Source organism: Agelaius phoeniceus, chromosome 1, assembly GCF_051311805.1.
Source record: "Agelaius phoeniceus isolate bAgePho1 chromosome 1, bAgePho1.hap1, whole genome shotgun sequence".
Classification (NCBI taxonomy): Eukaryota; Metazoa; Chordata; class Aves; order Passeriformes; family Icteridae; genus Agelaius; species Agelaius phoeniceus.
Window position 1 is genome coordinate 2841636 of NC_135265.1, and position 16511 is coordinate 2858146.

At 49.9% G+C, this 16511-nt stretch overlaps 1 protein-coding gene across 1 annotated transcript; it reads left to right on the forward strand.

Moving 5' to 3' along the window:
• The first annotated feature begins 23 nt into the window (after nt 1-23).
• On the forward strand, nt 24-15215 carry KLHL40 (kelch like family member 40). The gene is made up of 6 exons (XM_054644295.2): nt 24-5206; nt 8635-8795; nt 10210-10317; nt 11376-11561; nt 12522-12668; nt 13995-15215. Exons 1-6 carry the CDS (start codon nt 4061-4063, stop codon nt 14104-14106), a joined length of 1860 nt encoding a protein of 619 aa, XP_054500270.1. The 5' UTR covers nt 24-4060; the 3' UTR covers nt 14107-15215.
• Nucleotides 15216-16511: the final 1296 nt, after the last annotated feature.

A 16511-nucleotide genomic window follows, 5' to 3' on the forward strand; every position in this document is an offset into this window, starting at 1 on the left:
TGCTCCCCCCAAAAAAGTGACACAAGACATTTGTGACTTCAGCAGAAACCCGTTTGCTATCACCAGACTGAAGGTTGGGCTGCACTGGATTCATATTCACCTTTAATTTCACTCTACTATTGGGTGTCATCACCAGACTGGAGTTTGAGCTGCACTGGATTCATATTCACCTTTATTTTGATGCTGCTTTTGTACATATCTTGATCCTGTGGCCAGCAAACTTCACCCATGTGGGCTTTGGGTTAGAAGCCAGGTTGGTTTTACTTTTGGGAGCCTGACCAACAGTGCTGGGAGTAAGGGGCAGGCATTGTGCCTTGGTGGCATCTTGTCACATCCCTTTTTGGCACATCTGTCACTGCTGGACTTTTCATGGGTGTTTCTTGGCATCTCCGTTATTTCAGATTTACTTTTTCCATCAGACCAGCTCTGCCACCGTGTGCTTCCTGCAGGGTTGGCTTCCTCCCCTGCCCTCTCTGGGGGTGTCCTTGCACAGGTGGCACCTCCCTGAGCTGCTGTCACCACGGGCTCTGTCCCTGGGGTGGCTCAGCTCAGCTCTGTGGCTGCCTGGGAGGACAGAGTCAGCTCCCAGTGTCCAAGTGGGTGACTCACATGGCAAAGCCCAGTGACTCTGCACTGCCCTCCTGACTGGGACACTTCAGGAGAGAAAATAGCCCATCCACTAAGAGGCTATATTTACCCAGCAGCTGCTGAAGCTGCCAGAAGGAGCTAATCTTAGACACCAACCCAGCCAGTGATCTGTTAGAGACAGTTCATGGGAGAATTTGGGCTTTGCCCTCCTTTTCCAGGAGTTTTCCATTCAGCTTTTGCTGATCTGACAAGCCCAGGAGGTCTGAGCCCCCTGGTGCTGTCTCAACCAGCTCAGCCTTGCACAGGACACCCCCACCCTCACTGAATGTCTCTGTAGGATGGGGTTTATCCACTCATTTGCTCTGATTATTGCCTGCCCCTCCATAAAACTCCACCAAGAAGCCAAGAAAAGCAATTTTTTATTTTAATTACAAATCCCACTTAACAGCCTTACATTGGACACTTCCTTGTTCAGCCTGACATGGCTGAAATTCCTTCCTCCATCCTTTTTGTTGTAACATTTTGTATGGGTGGGAGTGATCCTGCAGCACTGCATCCCTTTAGGATGTATCTGTGTATCCTCACTGTTGTGGTTTAATCCCACTCACTCACTCCCCCTCACCCCATAAGGAGGAGAACCAGAAAGAAAAGGTGAACAGGTAAATCTGTGGAGATAAGAACAGTTTAACATTTGAAACAAAACACAATGATGATAATAGTAATGACAAGGAGAGGAGAAAGAGCAACAGAGGCCAAGAGGAACAAGTGCTGCACAACAATTGCTTATCACCCACTGGCTGATGCCCAGCCTGTCCCCAGACAGCAAATTGGCTCCCTTCTGGGTAATTTCCACAGTTTATATCCTGGAAATGATGTTCTGTGGTGTGGATCATCCCTCTGGCCAGCTCAGGTCAGCTCTCCTGGCCATGCTGCTTCCCAGCTTTTGGTGCAGCTCCTCCCTGGCAGAGTGTGAGAGATGGAAAATCCTGACTCAGGGTGAGGATGACAGCAGGAGCCAAAATATCAGTGAGTTATCAGCATTATCCTCAGACTAAATCAGGAAAAGCACAGCACTGCAGGAGGAAAATCAACTCTCCCAGATGAAACCAGGACCTCCACACCCTCCCATGTCCTGGGGGACTGTTGCCCACTTGGGGACGCATTTAATGACTCTGGGAATCCACTGGTCACTGGAAATCCCTGGCTGTGGCCCTGTCAGACCTGGGGCACAGTGCACCCAGGCTCTTGGAAAACCAGGGCTGCTTCCCCAAGCCTTGGAGCTGCTCCAGGCAAAGCCGCTGCAGCCCTTGGGAGTCCCCAGGGCAGGTTTGGGAGCAGCACAGGGCCCTTTCCCTGGGTGAGCCACCAGCCTGGGAGATGCCAGAGACCCAGCAGGTCCCAGAGCTCCTCTGGGAAGGGCTGCAGCTGAATTTTGGCAGTGGCACCCCTTGGGGTGGGGGATAAGGAAGCAAAACTCAGCTGGCAGCAGCACGAAAAGGAAAACAAGGCAGGGCTCAAGGGAGATTAAAGGCAGAGGGAGGGGGGAAATCCCAGCTGGTGGCACAACAACACAGGATTAAACCTGGGATGGCACAGAGCTGATGCACAGGGGGCAGAGAGGGGAGGGAGAGGGTGTCCAGCCCCAGAGGTCAGGGAGCAAAAATTCCTGAAGTTTGACCCGGTTCAAAGATCAGCACTTGGAGCTTGGGCCTGGCACAGATGAGCAGCACAGGAGAGCTCATGATGTGAGCTCTGAAAACTGCTTGAGATTATTTCCCTGCTCTGTTGGTACCTCCCAGCTGCTGCTGGAACCACACCAGTACAGAAGGGCTTCATACTGGAACAGCTCCCTCCCTCTTGTAGAGATGACCATCATGGCAATTTTTATGAGCACATCCCTGCCAGGGTAAGGGGTTGTGTGGCTTTAAACACACCAAGAATAATGGCTAATATTTTTTCATAGACTTAATTAAATCGTTAATTAAATCTGTGCCATCACTGAGCGTCAGACAGCCCAGAGGGTCCACAGCAAGAGATAAAACAGATTCATGTGCAAGTTTTACTATGGGTATAAATAATTAGAGCTACTCTGCTCGCCCATGTCTGTCAAAACTAATTTGCTTCTTTGTGAGCTCTGTGGGAATAGCTGGACCTGGACTGGCCATTTCAGGGCCCAGGGGACTTCCTAGACATCCATGGGTAGGCAAGCAGGACACAAAAGCTGCTGGAGAGCTCAGCCACCCTGGAGCATCAGCTCCAGGCCAGGCTGCCCTGCTGTGCCTCTAGACTTCATCCAGAGGGGAACGATCAACCAGAAGGCCTGAGCAGGAGACCCTCAGTTTACTATAAGGTATTTGTGTTTAGATGTCTTAATCTGTGAGTTTGAGCCCACCCTTGCATTTCCTTTATTTCTATCCAGCCTCAGACACTCTCTCAGTCACCAGGATCTGGAAAGGATGGATTTATTGGTGCCAAGGTGCCCACAGACTGTGCCACTGGGGCCCATTTGCATGTAGGACAGAGTCACAGAATCAGTGAGGCTGGAAAAGAGCTCTGGGGTTGACTCCAACCTGTGGTTGAACCAGACCATGGCCCTGAGTGCTGTGTCCAGTCTTTCCTTAATGCCTCCAGGGATGGAGACTCCACCACCTACTGCAGGGAAAAAGAGCCATTCCTCTCCCACCGTCCTCAAATCTCCTGCTTTAGTGAGGATTTTAAAGGAACTTCCAGCACAGATCTCGTATCCCACACAGGGCTGTAAATAAACACCTCTAACTCCATTTCCAGACCCCTGAAAAGTGACTCCAGAGGAGAATAAAGGACAAACCCGTGCAGCAAAGCAGCCCTGGGTGGGAGCTGGCTGGAGCTGGGGATGCCACAAAGCCCACACAAGACCTTCCCTTAGCACATCCTTCCAGCTTGGACTTCATGGCCTATTTTTAGCACAGCTAAAGGTCCAGCACTTTCAGAGCATCATCAGGAGGAAGCCCCAGCCTTGCCACCCATGACCCAAACAGCAAATCGGGCTGTTAGATTCACCCAGAGTCCTCTTCCCAAGCCCATGGGTGTCCCCTGTGGTGTCACAGCAGCTAAACCTGCTGCTCTCCCCGCGGTGACTCATGAGCTGACAGGCCCTTCCTGAATTCCTGGGGCTGGAATTACAGCTGTTCCCCCGGCCCCCCTCCCTTCCTCCTTGTCCAATGTGTCATATTAAAGGGTGATCGGCTTACACATGCTGCACTATGGATTCCTTAAGCCCTGCAGTGCTGTGTCTATATATAAAGCCCCGAGCTGGAAGCTGAAGTGCACAGACAGCTGGGAGCATAGCAAGGTTTCACATTCCCAGTGTGCCAGCGGTCTGGAAGCCCGTGAGGCTGTGAGCTCTGCTTTCTTTACTCAGGTTTAGGTACAGCCACCAATATTTATCCATAAAAGAAGGACTGGGGCGAAGAACGAGTGGTTATTCGCCACCATGGGTTTGCCTCTTGATCAAGTGGAAGAATTGCGTCTCTACCAGCAAACTCTTCTCCAGGACGGACTCAAAGACATGTTGGACCACAATAAGTTTCTGGACTGTGTGTTAAAAGTGAAAGGGAAGGAGTTTCCCTGCCACCGGCTGGTGCTGGCAGCCTGCAGCCCCTATTTCCGGGCCATGTTCCTCTCAGACATGGAAGAGAGCAAGAAGAGGGAGGTCAGCTTGGAAGATGTCGACCCAGACGTCATGGGCAAGATCCTGCACTACATCTACACCTCCGAGCTGGAGATCACCGAGCAGAACGTGCAGGACATCTTCTCCGTGGCCAACATGTTCCAGATCCCCTCCATCTTCACCGTGTGCGTGTCCTTCCTGCAGAAGAGGCTCTGCCTCAGCAACTGCCTGGCCATCTTCCGGCTGGGATTGATGCTGGACTGCGCCCGCCTGGCCGTGGCCGCCCGGGATTTCATCTGCGACCGCTTCGCGCTGGTCTCCCGGGACGAGGAGTTCTACCAGCTCTCCCCCGACGAGCTGATCGCCATCATCTCCAGCGACTCCCTCAACGTGGAGAAGGAGGAGAGCGTCTTCGAGGTGGTGATGAAGTGGGCGGGGGCCAAGGAGCGCGAGAGCCGGCAGAAGGCCCTGCCTGTCATCTTCGAGAGCGTCCGCTTCCGCCTCATGCCCGGCGACTTCATCAGGGAGCACGTGGAGAAGCACGCCCTGGTCAAGTCCAGCCCCGAGCTGCTCAAGAAGCTGCAGATGGTGAAGGACGCCCAGAAAGGCAAGTTCACCGTGGTGAAGAAGAAGAAAGTGAAGAAGAGCAGTGAGAATCAAGCAAAGGAGGATGTTGTCAATGGAGCAGTGGATGAAGGGGAGGACACGGAGGAGGATGCTCTCCCTGGGATCCTGAACGACACCATGCGCTTTGGGATGTTCCTCCAGGACCTTATTTTCATGGTGAGCGACAGTGGAGCAGTGGCCTATGACCCCAATGCCAACGAGTGCTATTTTGCCTCCCTGTCTACTCAAATCCCAAAGAACCACGTCAGTCTGGTGACCAAAGAGAATCAGATCTTCATCGTCGGAGGACTGTACTACAACGAGGACAACAAAGAGGATCCCATGAGCTCCTACTTCCTACAGGTACTACCTTTGTCTTTTGTTTCTTGACCACTTGGGAACATCACCAAGCTTTAACTCCCATATTATTTGTTGTCATGTGATGTTAAAGTTGTTAATGAAGGAGAATGATCTGGGTTGCTTTACTGAAGATTCTTCTCCCTTTATTTTTAAGGATGATGCCATTGAGGGGTGGTTGTGGTAGTTGAGGAAGAAGGTTTGAAGGAGTAGGAAATAGGAATGAGCCTTCCTGATTCAAATCCTGAGGAGAGGATTGTTTAGGACAATAAATTTGGCCCAGCCCTGGCTGCCACAGGGTTCACAAACTGGGAGGTTTGTGGCATCAGACCTTGCATCCCCTGCCTTCCCTGGTTATGAACCCCAGGAAAACCCAAGGGTGACGCTGCCAGGTGCTGGGCCAAATTCACTGTCCTAAGGAGCAGCAGCAGCTGCAGCCACAGAGCAAACACCCCAAGGACACAGGGCATGTCCCTGCCTCCCAACGTGCCCCATTCCCAGTGCTGTCCTGCCCCTGGAGATGGGCTTGGTCCAGCTCAGAGTCTCTGCCTCAGCCATTTCCACCCTGAGAGGGGGAAACCACCTCGAGCTGTCTTTGGGGATACCCCTCAGGGAAAGTGGCTGTTCTAACTCAGCAGTGACCCAACTGTGACTGGATTGAGCTGTGCAGGCAATCTGAGCCCCAGCCTGGGCTGCAGCCCAGATTTCTTTCCCTGTAGACAGCTAACACAAGGCTCCTGCCCTTCCTCCTGACCCCAAGGAATCCAGTAAATCCTCTATTCTTCCTCCCATACCCAGAAATCCTTTTTTTGTTCCTCTCCATGGCTCAAATCTTCTGGGAAGAAACAATAACGTGTCTCAGGCTCGCATCTTCTGGGAAAAACAATAACATCTCCAGGCAGAAAGGATAAAAGGAGGGTGGTTGCCAAGCTGGGACACAGAGCCCTGATCCCAGCCTTGACTCATTGCCCTCATCAGTGGGGCTGCACATCACGCAGGGACCAGGCTTGTCCTCACCTGGAAAGGGGCAGGGGGTGAAGCCCAGGGAATGAGAAGCCAGGAGGAAGAAACCCCAGCCCTATAGAGCAGGAGGGAGTGGGAAAGCTGAGGAAGTGCTGGGGGTGCCCCGTTTGAGATACAGCACTGGACAGTCCATGATGACCAAGGTGTGGGCAGCCCCATCAGGTAGCTGTGAAGAGCAGGGCAATGCATTCAGCCAAACCTGTGCCTAAGGATCAATCTTCCCAGCAGAGGAGGAGCAGGGTCCAGAGACCTCACAGAACCTCCACAGAATCATAGAATGGCCTGGCAGGCCATCCTATGGAATCCTGAGAGGGACATTGAAGATCTCATAGTTCCAAACCCCTGCCATAAGCAGGGACACCTCCCACCAGACCAGGCTGCTCAGAGCTCCATCCAACTTGGCCTTGAACACTTCCAGGGGTGGGGCAGCATCCTTGGAAATATTTAATATTTGGCTGCACAAAGCCCTGGGAAACTGCTCTAACTCCAAACCTGTGTCCCTTTGAACATGTGGATTGCATGAAAAACCTTTGGTGGTCCTTCCCCTCAAAGTACTGTGTGGTTCTGAGCTGCAAACAAAGCAAGATTTCTCTGTTCAGCTCCCAGTTTGCCACTAATTCAGTGGCAAATGTCCTGAGCATCGTGGGGCCAGTTTCAGCTCTTCCCCACAAGAAGGGTCTCTTCACACATCACCATGTCATTTGTGCTTGGGAGAATCAGACAAACCCTGGGACTGGAGAGCGCCATCAGTTTGCAAATGTTTAATTTATTACATCAGTGTAATTCTGTAGCTCAAAGTTGCTGTATGAGCAAGAGAGGTTTGGAGCCCTTTTTTTCAGCTCAAATGACACATTTAGACATGCAGCTCTATGACAAGCCACTGTGCCACAGCTCCCTACACCTTCTGACTCTTTCTATCCCCCCAAATTTCACATTCTCCCTGCTGGAGCTGGGTGCATTAGGTCAGGGATAATTTAGATTTAAGGACAGGCACCAAAATATAAAAATGCTGATAAATCCCAGGAGCTTTGCAGATTTTGGCAGGAGCAAAATGATTCCATTGACATTTCAGATGGGAAAGGGTATCCTTTCTTTGTCACTTGCAAGATTTATGACTCGAAAACAATGCTGAACCCATCAAGAAGCAGGAACCACCCCGATGACTGAGCTGCTCAGGGTTGCACTATAAATAACACATGTGTGGACCACAGCTTACAAAGAGACAAAAACCACAGGCACCCAGCTGAGGGCGAGTCTTTGGAGCCAACCCATCAGGCTGGAGCTCCTTGGCCTGAGCCCATGGCAAACAATGCTCCAGGCAGTGCTGCGTCACAGCTTCATCCTGCAGCCCCACAAAACTGGCTGCAAGACATCCCTCCCTCCTCTATCAAGATATAATAATTTTTTTTCCCAATTCCCATTAAGGCACAGTGCTCAGAGTCTTTAGTCTAAGAATTTTTCTTTTTTTTTTAATTTTTTTCGGGTGGGAGGCGAGGCATTGCTTTGATCTACAGATGTCCAAGGATTTGGTGATCTGATCCAGCAGCTTGCTCTGGCACACTTTATCTGTGTAGCCAACATTGCTGGCAGCACCCTGTTACCTGGCAGAGATGGAAAATGCCAGGATGAAATACTGTGAGGTGTTTTCTATGCTTGAAAAGGCTCAGGAGAATTTCTAGGATTGAAATGCTTCCATTCCTCCAGTCCCAGGAACAATCCATTGCAAGTGCAGCAAGAAGCCTCTCACCCAAAGATGACCAGGCTTGTTCCAAGCTCCGAGTTAGAAAAGGAGACTGAGGAGAGAGCTTATTATTCCACAACTCCCTAGAAGGAGGCTGGAGCAGGTGGAGTTGGCCTCTTCTCCCAGGCAAACAGTGACAGGATGAGAGGACAAGGCCTCAGGCTGCACCAAGGGAGGTTCAGGCTGGACATGATGGAGAATTTTTTTACTGAAAATGTGGTCAGGCATTGAGATGAGCTGCCCAGGGAAGTGGTGGAGTCACCATCCCTGGAGGTGTTCAAGAAATGGCCTGATGTGGCACTCAGTGCCATGGGATGGACAAGGAGGGGATCGATCAAAGGTTGGACCCAATGATCTCAGAGGCATTTTCCAACTTTAACATAATTCTGTAAGGACCTGGATTTGATGAATAGAGCAGAAAATGTTGCTGCAGACCCATCTCTGCTCTTATGCCTTGTCATAAAAGGTTTATCGTACAAATTGTGACTTGGGTTTGCTCTCAGATCTCCCATCCTGCTCCAGCTGACAAAGGCACAGCCACAGGAGCATTGCAGGGAGTGCTGCTGGGGTGACCAAGCTGCACATGGGAACACACTTTGTCCTCCACCTCTGGACCCTGATTTTTGCTAATCAAATGGACACACACTAATGATCATTTGTTCCTTTCCAGTACGACCACCTGGATGCAGACTGGCTGGGGATGCCCCCCCTGCCCTCTCCTCGCTGCCTTTTTGGTCTGGGGGAGGCAGAAAACTCAATTTTTGTGGTTGGAGGGAAGGAACTGAAGGAGGGAGAGAAGACCTTGGATTCAGTGCTGTGCTACGACCGCCTGTGAGTGTTCCTTGGAGGAGAAATGGAGCAGCTGCCATGGGTCAAAAGGCTTGGGAGAAGGGCTTGAACTCTGTATGAGGATGCTGGGACTGTCCTCGAGCTGTGCCCTGGGGCTTTGAGCTGTCTCCTTCCAGCTGCTCCCTTTATTGAGCCTCCTGGAGAGGGAAGCCTTTATGGGCATATTTTGTTATTTGGGATTGACATTAGTAGATGTTCACGTGAGATGTACAGAGGTGGTTTTTTTCTTCTGCTAAATCTCCTGCTCTTGCCCATTGATTAAAGGATCAGTGGCATTCACTGTGGTCTCACCAAAAGCTGTTTGAACAGAAAAGCTTGTTTTTAAATTTTTCAGATGTGTCACAGAATGGCTTATCCTGATTGATATCAGGCTTAATATCCAATTATTTTTGGACAATGGGCTCTGACCCATGCTAGCTCATGGGCTTTATTAAAAGGCACCATCCTGTTCTTCTCTCAGGAGACAGAAACTTCCAAAGCCTGCTGCTCTCTGCCCCAAAGAGACAGAGCAGCAGGCACCAAGAAGCCTTTTCTTGGTCTATATTTAGATGTGTGTGCTTCCAAGTCTGTTTTATAGGCAGAGATTTGAAACCAGTTCCATTCCCACAGAGCAGGGCATTTATCTGCCCCTGCAGACTCTGGGAAAGAATTTGTCTGCCCCCACTAAGTGTTTGGGGGTGGTTTGAGTGTCAGTTTGGAGCTGGTAGAGATGTGATCAGCGCCATTCTATCTCTGCTTTTATTTGGTTATTATTCTGATTGAACATGGCTGAACACGAGCCAGCCATGTGCCCAGGTGGCCAAGAGGGGCAGTGGATTGTATCCATCCATCCATCCATCCTGGATGGACCAGCAGGACCAGGGAAAAGTTTATTCCTCTGTGCTGGGCACTGCGAGGCTGCGCCTCAAATCCTGCATCCAGTTTTGGGCCTCTCATGACAAGAAGGACATTGAGGGGCTGGTGTGAGCCCCAAGAAGGGAACAGAGCTGAGGAAGGGTCTGGAGCACCAGGAGCAGCTGAAAGAACTTGGGGGGCTCAGCTTGGAGAAAAAGGGGTTCAAGGGGTCATTATTGCTCCCTATTCCTACCTGAAGACCTCAAGAAAACAATGGATATTAGCATAAATAATCTGTTCATTTTATTATTTTACTGTCATCCTTTTAAAGGATAACTATTATTATTTTTAGGGTCATTATTATTATTTTTAGGATCATTAGGCATTTATTGTCTGAGCCTGTCTCCCATTACAGACCTTGTGATTCTGAGACTGAGTCCAACCCTGTGCTCACCTCTAGGCCTGGGAAATGTCATGTCCTCTAGGTGTCATCCAGCAAGCTACAAATCCTTTTGCTTCCCATCTTTTTCTGACCCATCTTTTTCTTTCCCATCTTTTCCAGGTCCTTCAAGTGGGGTGAGGCTGATCCCCTTCCCTACTCAGTCTATGGCCACGCAGTGGTATCACACAAGGACCTTGTCTACGTCATTGGGGGCAAAGGAAGTGACAAGTAAGTCAAAAAGAAAGGGAAAATCGAGGAGGGAATCCCTCACACCAGTGGGAATGCAGCGTTGGTACCTCCTCAGCCTGCTTTAAGGAGGGCTGGATGGGATGGGAGATGTGGATCCTCCCCTCTCTGCTCACCTCTGTGCCTGCAGCCCTTTCCAAAACCTTAGGAGGCCAACAGGGACATCAGGAGGATGGCAGTGTCCTTTCAGGAGAGAGAATGTATTGTCCCATCCCTGGAAGCAGGCTGGAGGGGGCTTTGAGGGAAACTGGTCCAGTGGAAGGTGGCCCTGCCCATGGAGATTGCAATGAGATGTTCTTCAAAGATCCTTCCAAATCAAACCACAAAAAAAACCCAAATGTCACTCAGATTGGGAGAGGCAGTGAAGAGCAAGAAGCTCCTTCACTTTTAGGGTGTCCTGTCGTGGGTTTGTGGAGCAGAGTGGTCACCATAGCCAAATCCAGACATGTATTTGCAACAGGAGGGAAAAACCTGATCCACCCTGACCCCATCCCACCCTCCTGCAGGAGATGAGCTCGGCAGGAAAAGCCTCTCTCAGGAGCATCACAGTGGCTGCCTTGCAGGGCACAAATGTGGCTGTTTGCAGAGCAAACATTCCACAGTCCAGCAAGGATTGGTCCTGCTCGGGAAGGGCTATGGTCTGAAAGATGTGAACATCCTCACACTGCCCACCTGGCCACAGGAGCATCACTGAGGATATTTGGCAGCATCACGGTGGATCAGGAGCAATAAATCAAAGCCTTGAAGGCTTTGAGAGGTCCTAAGGGGCTGCCTGGACCTGTATCCAGGTGTGTGAGCACCAAGCTGAGCTCTCAGGACTTCTGTCCAAGGGTACAGCAGGAGGGGATGTGTTACACACACAGGTGGTGACTCCAGGCAGGGACATCCTTGGGTGCACACCCAACAAAGTCAATGTGAAGGAGCAAAATCCTCCCTAGGCACCCCACCTTCTTCCCAGCAGACACCCCCAAACCCCTCCAAGAGCAAAACCACCCCTTGGAAAGCCATCAAGGCTCCTTTTCCCTCTCCTTTTTCTCCAGGAAGTGCCTGAAGAAGATGTGTGTCTACAACCCAGCCAAGTTTGAGTGGAAGGAAATGGCTCCCATGAAAACTGCCCGCTCCCTGTTCGGGGCCACCGTGCACAAGGACAAAATCTACGTGGCAGCTGGTGTCACTGACTCTGGTTTGACCAACTCCGTGGAGGTCTATGACATTGCCACCAACAAGTATGTCCTGAGTTGTGGTTACACCAGGAGTAGGTGCAGGTGTAGGCTCAGCAAATTCCAGCCATTCTGGAGTTTGTTTGTGGCTCCTGATGTCAGTTCCTCCAGTTTATACGCCCATGGGAGGGGAGCTGGAGCTGGATAATCTTTAAGGTCTCTTCCAACCCGAGCCATTCGAGGGTTCTATGGTTCCTCAGAGAGCTGGGCATCACCAAAGCCACTGTGGTTGGGCTGGGGATCATCTCAGGCTCGTCCTCAATGTGGTTTCACCCACTCTGCCATCCTTGGGTTCGCTGGGGCTTCACCCAACACAATAGACCCTCAGAATTTGGGTGACTCTTGCAGCTGCTGCCCCAGCACTGGGACAAACTGGCCCATGCACCCAAAGCAAAACAAACTTGAACGATGATGATGGGAACAGTTTCCCTGAAAGCAGCCAGGGTATGGTCCCATAACCACCTTGACCTGCACAACTGGATCTGTCCTAGTGAGCTCAGCTGTTGAATCCTGATTTGAGGCCATCCTCAGCATGGGGGTGGCCAGGATGCTCCAACTTTGAGGAACATTTGAAGGACCTGGGGCTGTTTAGCCTGGAGAAGAGGGGGCTCAGAGGTGCCCTTATTGCTCTCTACAACTCCTGCAGGGAGGCTGCAGACAGGTGGGGTTGGTCTCTGACAGAACCAGAGGACACAGCCTCCAGCTACACCAGGAAAGGTACAGGTTGGATATTAGGAAAAAAAATTGCACCTAAAGAATAATAAAGTACTGGAATGGTCTTCCCAGGGAGGTGGTAGAATCACCATGTCTGGATGTGTTTAACAAAAGACTGGCCATGGCACTGGGTGCTATAGTCTGGCTGAGGTGTTGGGGCATGGGTTGGGCTCGATGATCTTAGAGGTCTCTTCCAACCTCATTATTCTGTGATTCTGTGATTCTGAACTTGTCCCCTCTCTCACGTGGCAGGTGGGACACCTTCCCTGAGTTCCCCCAGGAGCGCAGCTCTGCCAGCCTGGTCAGCCTCTCTGGGGTGCTCTACCTGCTCGGGGGCTTCGCCACGGTGGAGACCGAGTCGGGAGAGCTGGTGCCAACAGAGCTCAACGACGTTTGGAGGTGACAAACCTTCCCCAGGGCTGTCCCAGGGAGCATGGGAGGGATGTTAGTAATGAAATAGATCATTTCTGTCTGGTTTTATGCTGTCAGTGTGAGATGGAGGTTGTCACCCCAGCACCAGGCTGCAGGCTCAGCACTCGGTGTCTGGGAATTTTGCCCTGTGCTGTGCTGGAGGGCACATTGGTGCTTCAGTGATCTCTCCAGCCTCACGTAGCAACAGACCAGGGAAAACTTGCTCCTTTGGCTTTGTTGTGCGTTGACATTTTGCCTGGAGCTGGTTCCAGACTCTCCTTTGGTGTGGAGCAGCATCTGTGCAGTGTTCCTCTCACTGGGAACAGCCAGTGCTTGGGCTGGGAAGCAGAGTCTGGGTTAGGAAGCAGAGAGTCTGGGTTAGGAAGCAGACAGTCTGGGCTGGGAAGCAGACTCTGGGCTGGGAAGCAGACTCTGAGCTGGGAAGCAGAGTCTGGGCTGGGAAGCAGAGTCTGGGTTGGGAAGCAGATAGTCTGGGCTGGGTAGCAGAGTCTGGGTTAGGAGGCAGAGTCTGGGCTGGGTAGCAGAGTCTGGGTTAGGAGGCAGAGTCTGGGTTGGGTAGCAGAGTCTGGGCTGGGAAGCAGAGTCTGGGCTGGGAAGCAGAGAGTCTGGGTTAGGAAGCAGAGTCTGGGCTGGGAAGCAGAGTCTGGATTAGGAAGCAGAGTCTGGGTTAGGAAGCAGAGTCTGGGTTAGGAAGCAGAGAGTCTGGGTTAGGAAGCAGAGTCTGGGCTGGGTAGCAGAGTCTGGGTTGGGAAGCAGATAGTCTGGGCTGGGTAGCAGAGTCTGGGTTAGGAGGCAGAGTCTGGGCTGGGTAGCAGATAGTCTGGGTTAGGAAGCAGATAGTCTGGGCTGGGTAGCAGATAGTCTGGATTAGGAAGCAGATAGTCTGGGCTGGGTAGCAGAGTCTGGGTTAGGAAGCAGATAGTCTGGGCTGGGTAGCAGATAGTCTTACATGCAAGAGGAGTAGGCAGAAAGCACTTAGTGACAGCTCTAGTGCAGCATTGGCTGCTCCTGTCCCTCAATTCAGTGCTCTGGCACCCTCAGCAGGATCCTGCTGTCCTTCACCATGGATGTTCCACCTTGGTGCCATCAACCCAACTCCCAGAAGAAAAATATCCCCTCCCCTGCAAGACCACGTGCTGATATCCACGTCCCCCAGAGTAGAGCACGCCAGGGCTGCAATTCACGCCAGTTCTTGTGGCCAAATAACTCCTGTGGGCTGCCACCCCTATGGAGAACAGCTGGAGGGAGGGAGAGGAGCCCTTTCCTCAGCATTGTCTGCCTGTCTCTCCCCAGGTATGACGAGGAGCAGAAGAAGTGGGAAGGGGTTCTCCGGGAGATCCAGTACGCCTCCGGTGCCACGTTCCTGCCCGTGCGCCTCAACGTCCTGCGCCTCACCAAGATGTAGTCAGGAGAGATTGCTCCTCTTTCCAGGGGCTGCTGGAGCAAGGAGGGGTGGGGAGATGCTTCTCAGAGATGGGGCATCTAAACACTGCCCAGGACATTGCATCTGTGATTGGTAATTTTTTGGATAAGTGGGAAAGAGGGGAGAGTATCTGGAAAACCTCCCGGGAAATTGAAGGGATTCACAAGGTAATTAAAGAGGGGATTTGGAGTCTGTAAGGAGCTGGGGAAGGCTGAGAAGCACAGAAAAATTAGTTATTCCAGTCTCAGGAGACAGGACAAATAGATGATAACATTTTTTAGCTTATTTCTTCATGTTTTTTCCCATCTTTTCAACTGCTGTTGGACCCCTCCAACAAACAGGGGATGCAGGAAGTGAGGACAAGGATTACATTCCCCAGGGAAAGGCATCCACAGAGTATTTTCCAGCCTAGGGTGTCTGTGAGCACAGTGTTCCTTGGAGAGGAGAAGGAAGGGTTAAAGTCAAGTGGCACAGGAGAGACCTGGTAGAATTTGATGAGTTCCTGAGTGAAGAGGGTTGTTGGGATAAGACAGGCAGAAGAAAAGATCATGTGAGCAGCAGAAGCACCTTGGAAGATGAGATGAAAAGCAAATCATCTCAGTTCTTTGCCTCCAGCTTGACTGTGGAGTTTTGAGAGGCTGGGAGTTAAGTGTCAGAAAAGGAGGAGTCATGGAAGTTGTAGGGTAGGAAGGGGGAGAGATGGACAGAGGATGCCATGTGTGGCCACCTCCAGCCTTTTGGGCCCCTCATCTTCAATCACAGATCACAATGTCCTCACCTATGGATGGACAAATGCTGGTTTTTAGGGAAAGGTTTTATATTTTTGCTGTTTTTCTTATTTTTCATGTTCAGATTTTTTTTTTAAGAGTATTTTACTTTGCTAAGATCTCAGATGTGTTTGGCTCAAAGGGAGCTTCTGACTGAGGAAAACTGCGTATTTATTTTAAAGTTGTCAATAATGAAGTTTTGATAGAGACACGACTGTACTGGCAGCAGGAAAAAAGATCTGTTAGAGCAAAATTCTCCTGATTTTGCCCACACCATCTGACCAGTGGTTTATTCAAAAATAAATGTGACTATTCCAAAAGAAACCCCTGTGTCTGCACATTGATAAAGCTGAAACTGATCCTTCACAGCAACCAAAGACAAGGACTGAGCACAAGTTGTGATGGACACATGCAGCAAAACAGCCCCATGGAGAGCCTCATCTTTTTCTTGTTATTTTCCCTCATTTGAGAGCTGAAATTTTAGTATCCATATCCTTACAGCTCTTCCCTATGGGTGTCACAACCAGGAGTTTACCCAGGACTAGAAGGAAGCTGGATGCCTACACTGACAGGGTGAGAAGAAATGGCCTCAAACTGTGCCAGGGGAGGTTTAGATTGGATGTTAGGATGAGTTTTTTCATGGAAAGGATTATAAAGCACTAGAAAAGGCAGTGGAGTTCCAGTGATGCAGTCACCATCCCTGGAAGTGTTCAAAAAAATGTGGATATGGCATTTAGGAACGTGGTTTAGTGGTGAACAAGGGGGTGGTGCTGGGCTGGTGTCTGGACTCAATGAAATTAAAAGTCTTTTCCTACCTTTCAATTCCATGAATTGAATTCTTCCAACAATTCTATGATTCTTCCAACAATTCTATGATTCTTCCAACAATTCTATGATTCTGTGATGTCACAGTACTATTAACAGGGTTGATAATCAATAATAATTCAAAAAAAGAACAAAAACAAACCTTGCAAAACAATTGCCTCAAAGTGGTATGAAAATTCTGGTATCACAAATCTAGGTCAGAATGCAGTTGTGGAGAAACTGAAATATGTTTGGAAGAAAAAAGAATTCAAGAGAAGTAAAGGAACCAGAGTCTTGTCCTGGTTTCATTTGAAGGATTTAGGAAGTTACAGGATAAGCTCCTTAGAGGACAATCACATCAGAACAGTAATGAAATATTTCAAAAGAAAAAGAAATCCAAGGTGACTGGCTGTCACAAAGTAGCTTAAAAAAAAAAAAAGGAACAAAAATCTTTGAAACAATCAAATGTGTGAAAAAGGCACGAAAAAGAAATAAACACCTTCTGCCTAGTTCTGCAGAAATTCATGTAGACAATTCCCAAGCTAATTAAAGATGACTCTTCCAAATAGCTTCTGGCAGAAAAAAAAGAGAAAAATTCAGGAAAAAATATTAAAAAAAAAATAATCCCTGCATAGAATAACCATTTAAAAAAGTAATTTATTACAGTGTCAGGATCCCACCTCCTGCCTCCAGCAACAGCATCCCTGGAATTGTTCAAGGAATGAGTGGAAGTTGCACTCAGTGCTCTGGTCTGGCTGACTCAGTGATCTTGAAGGTTATTTTCCAGCCTTAATGATTTTGTGATTCTGTGACCTT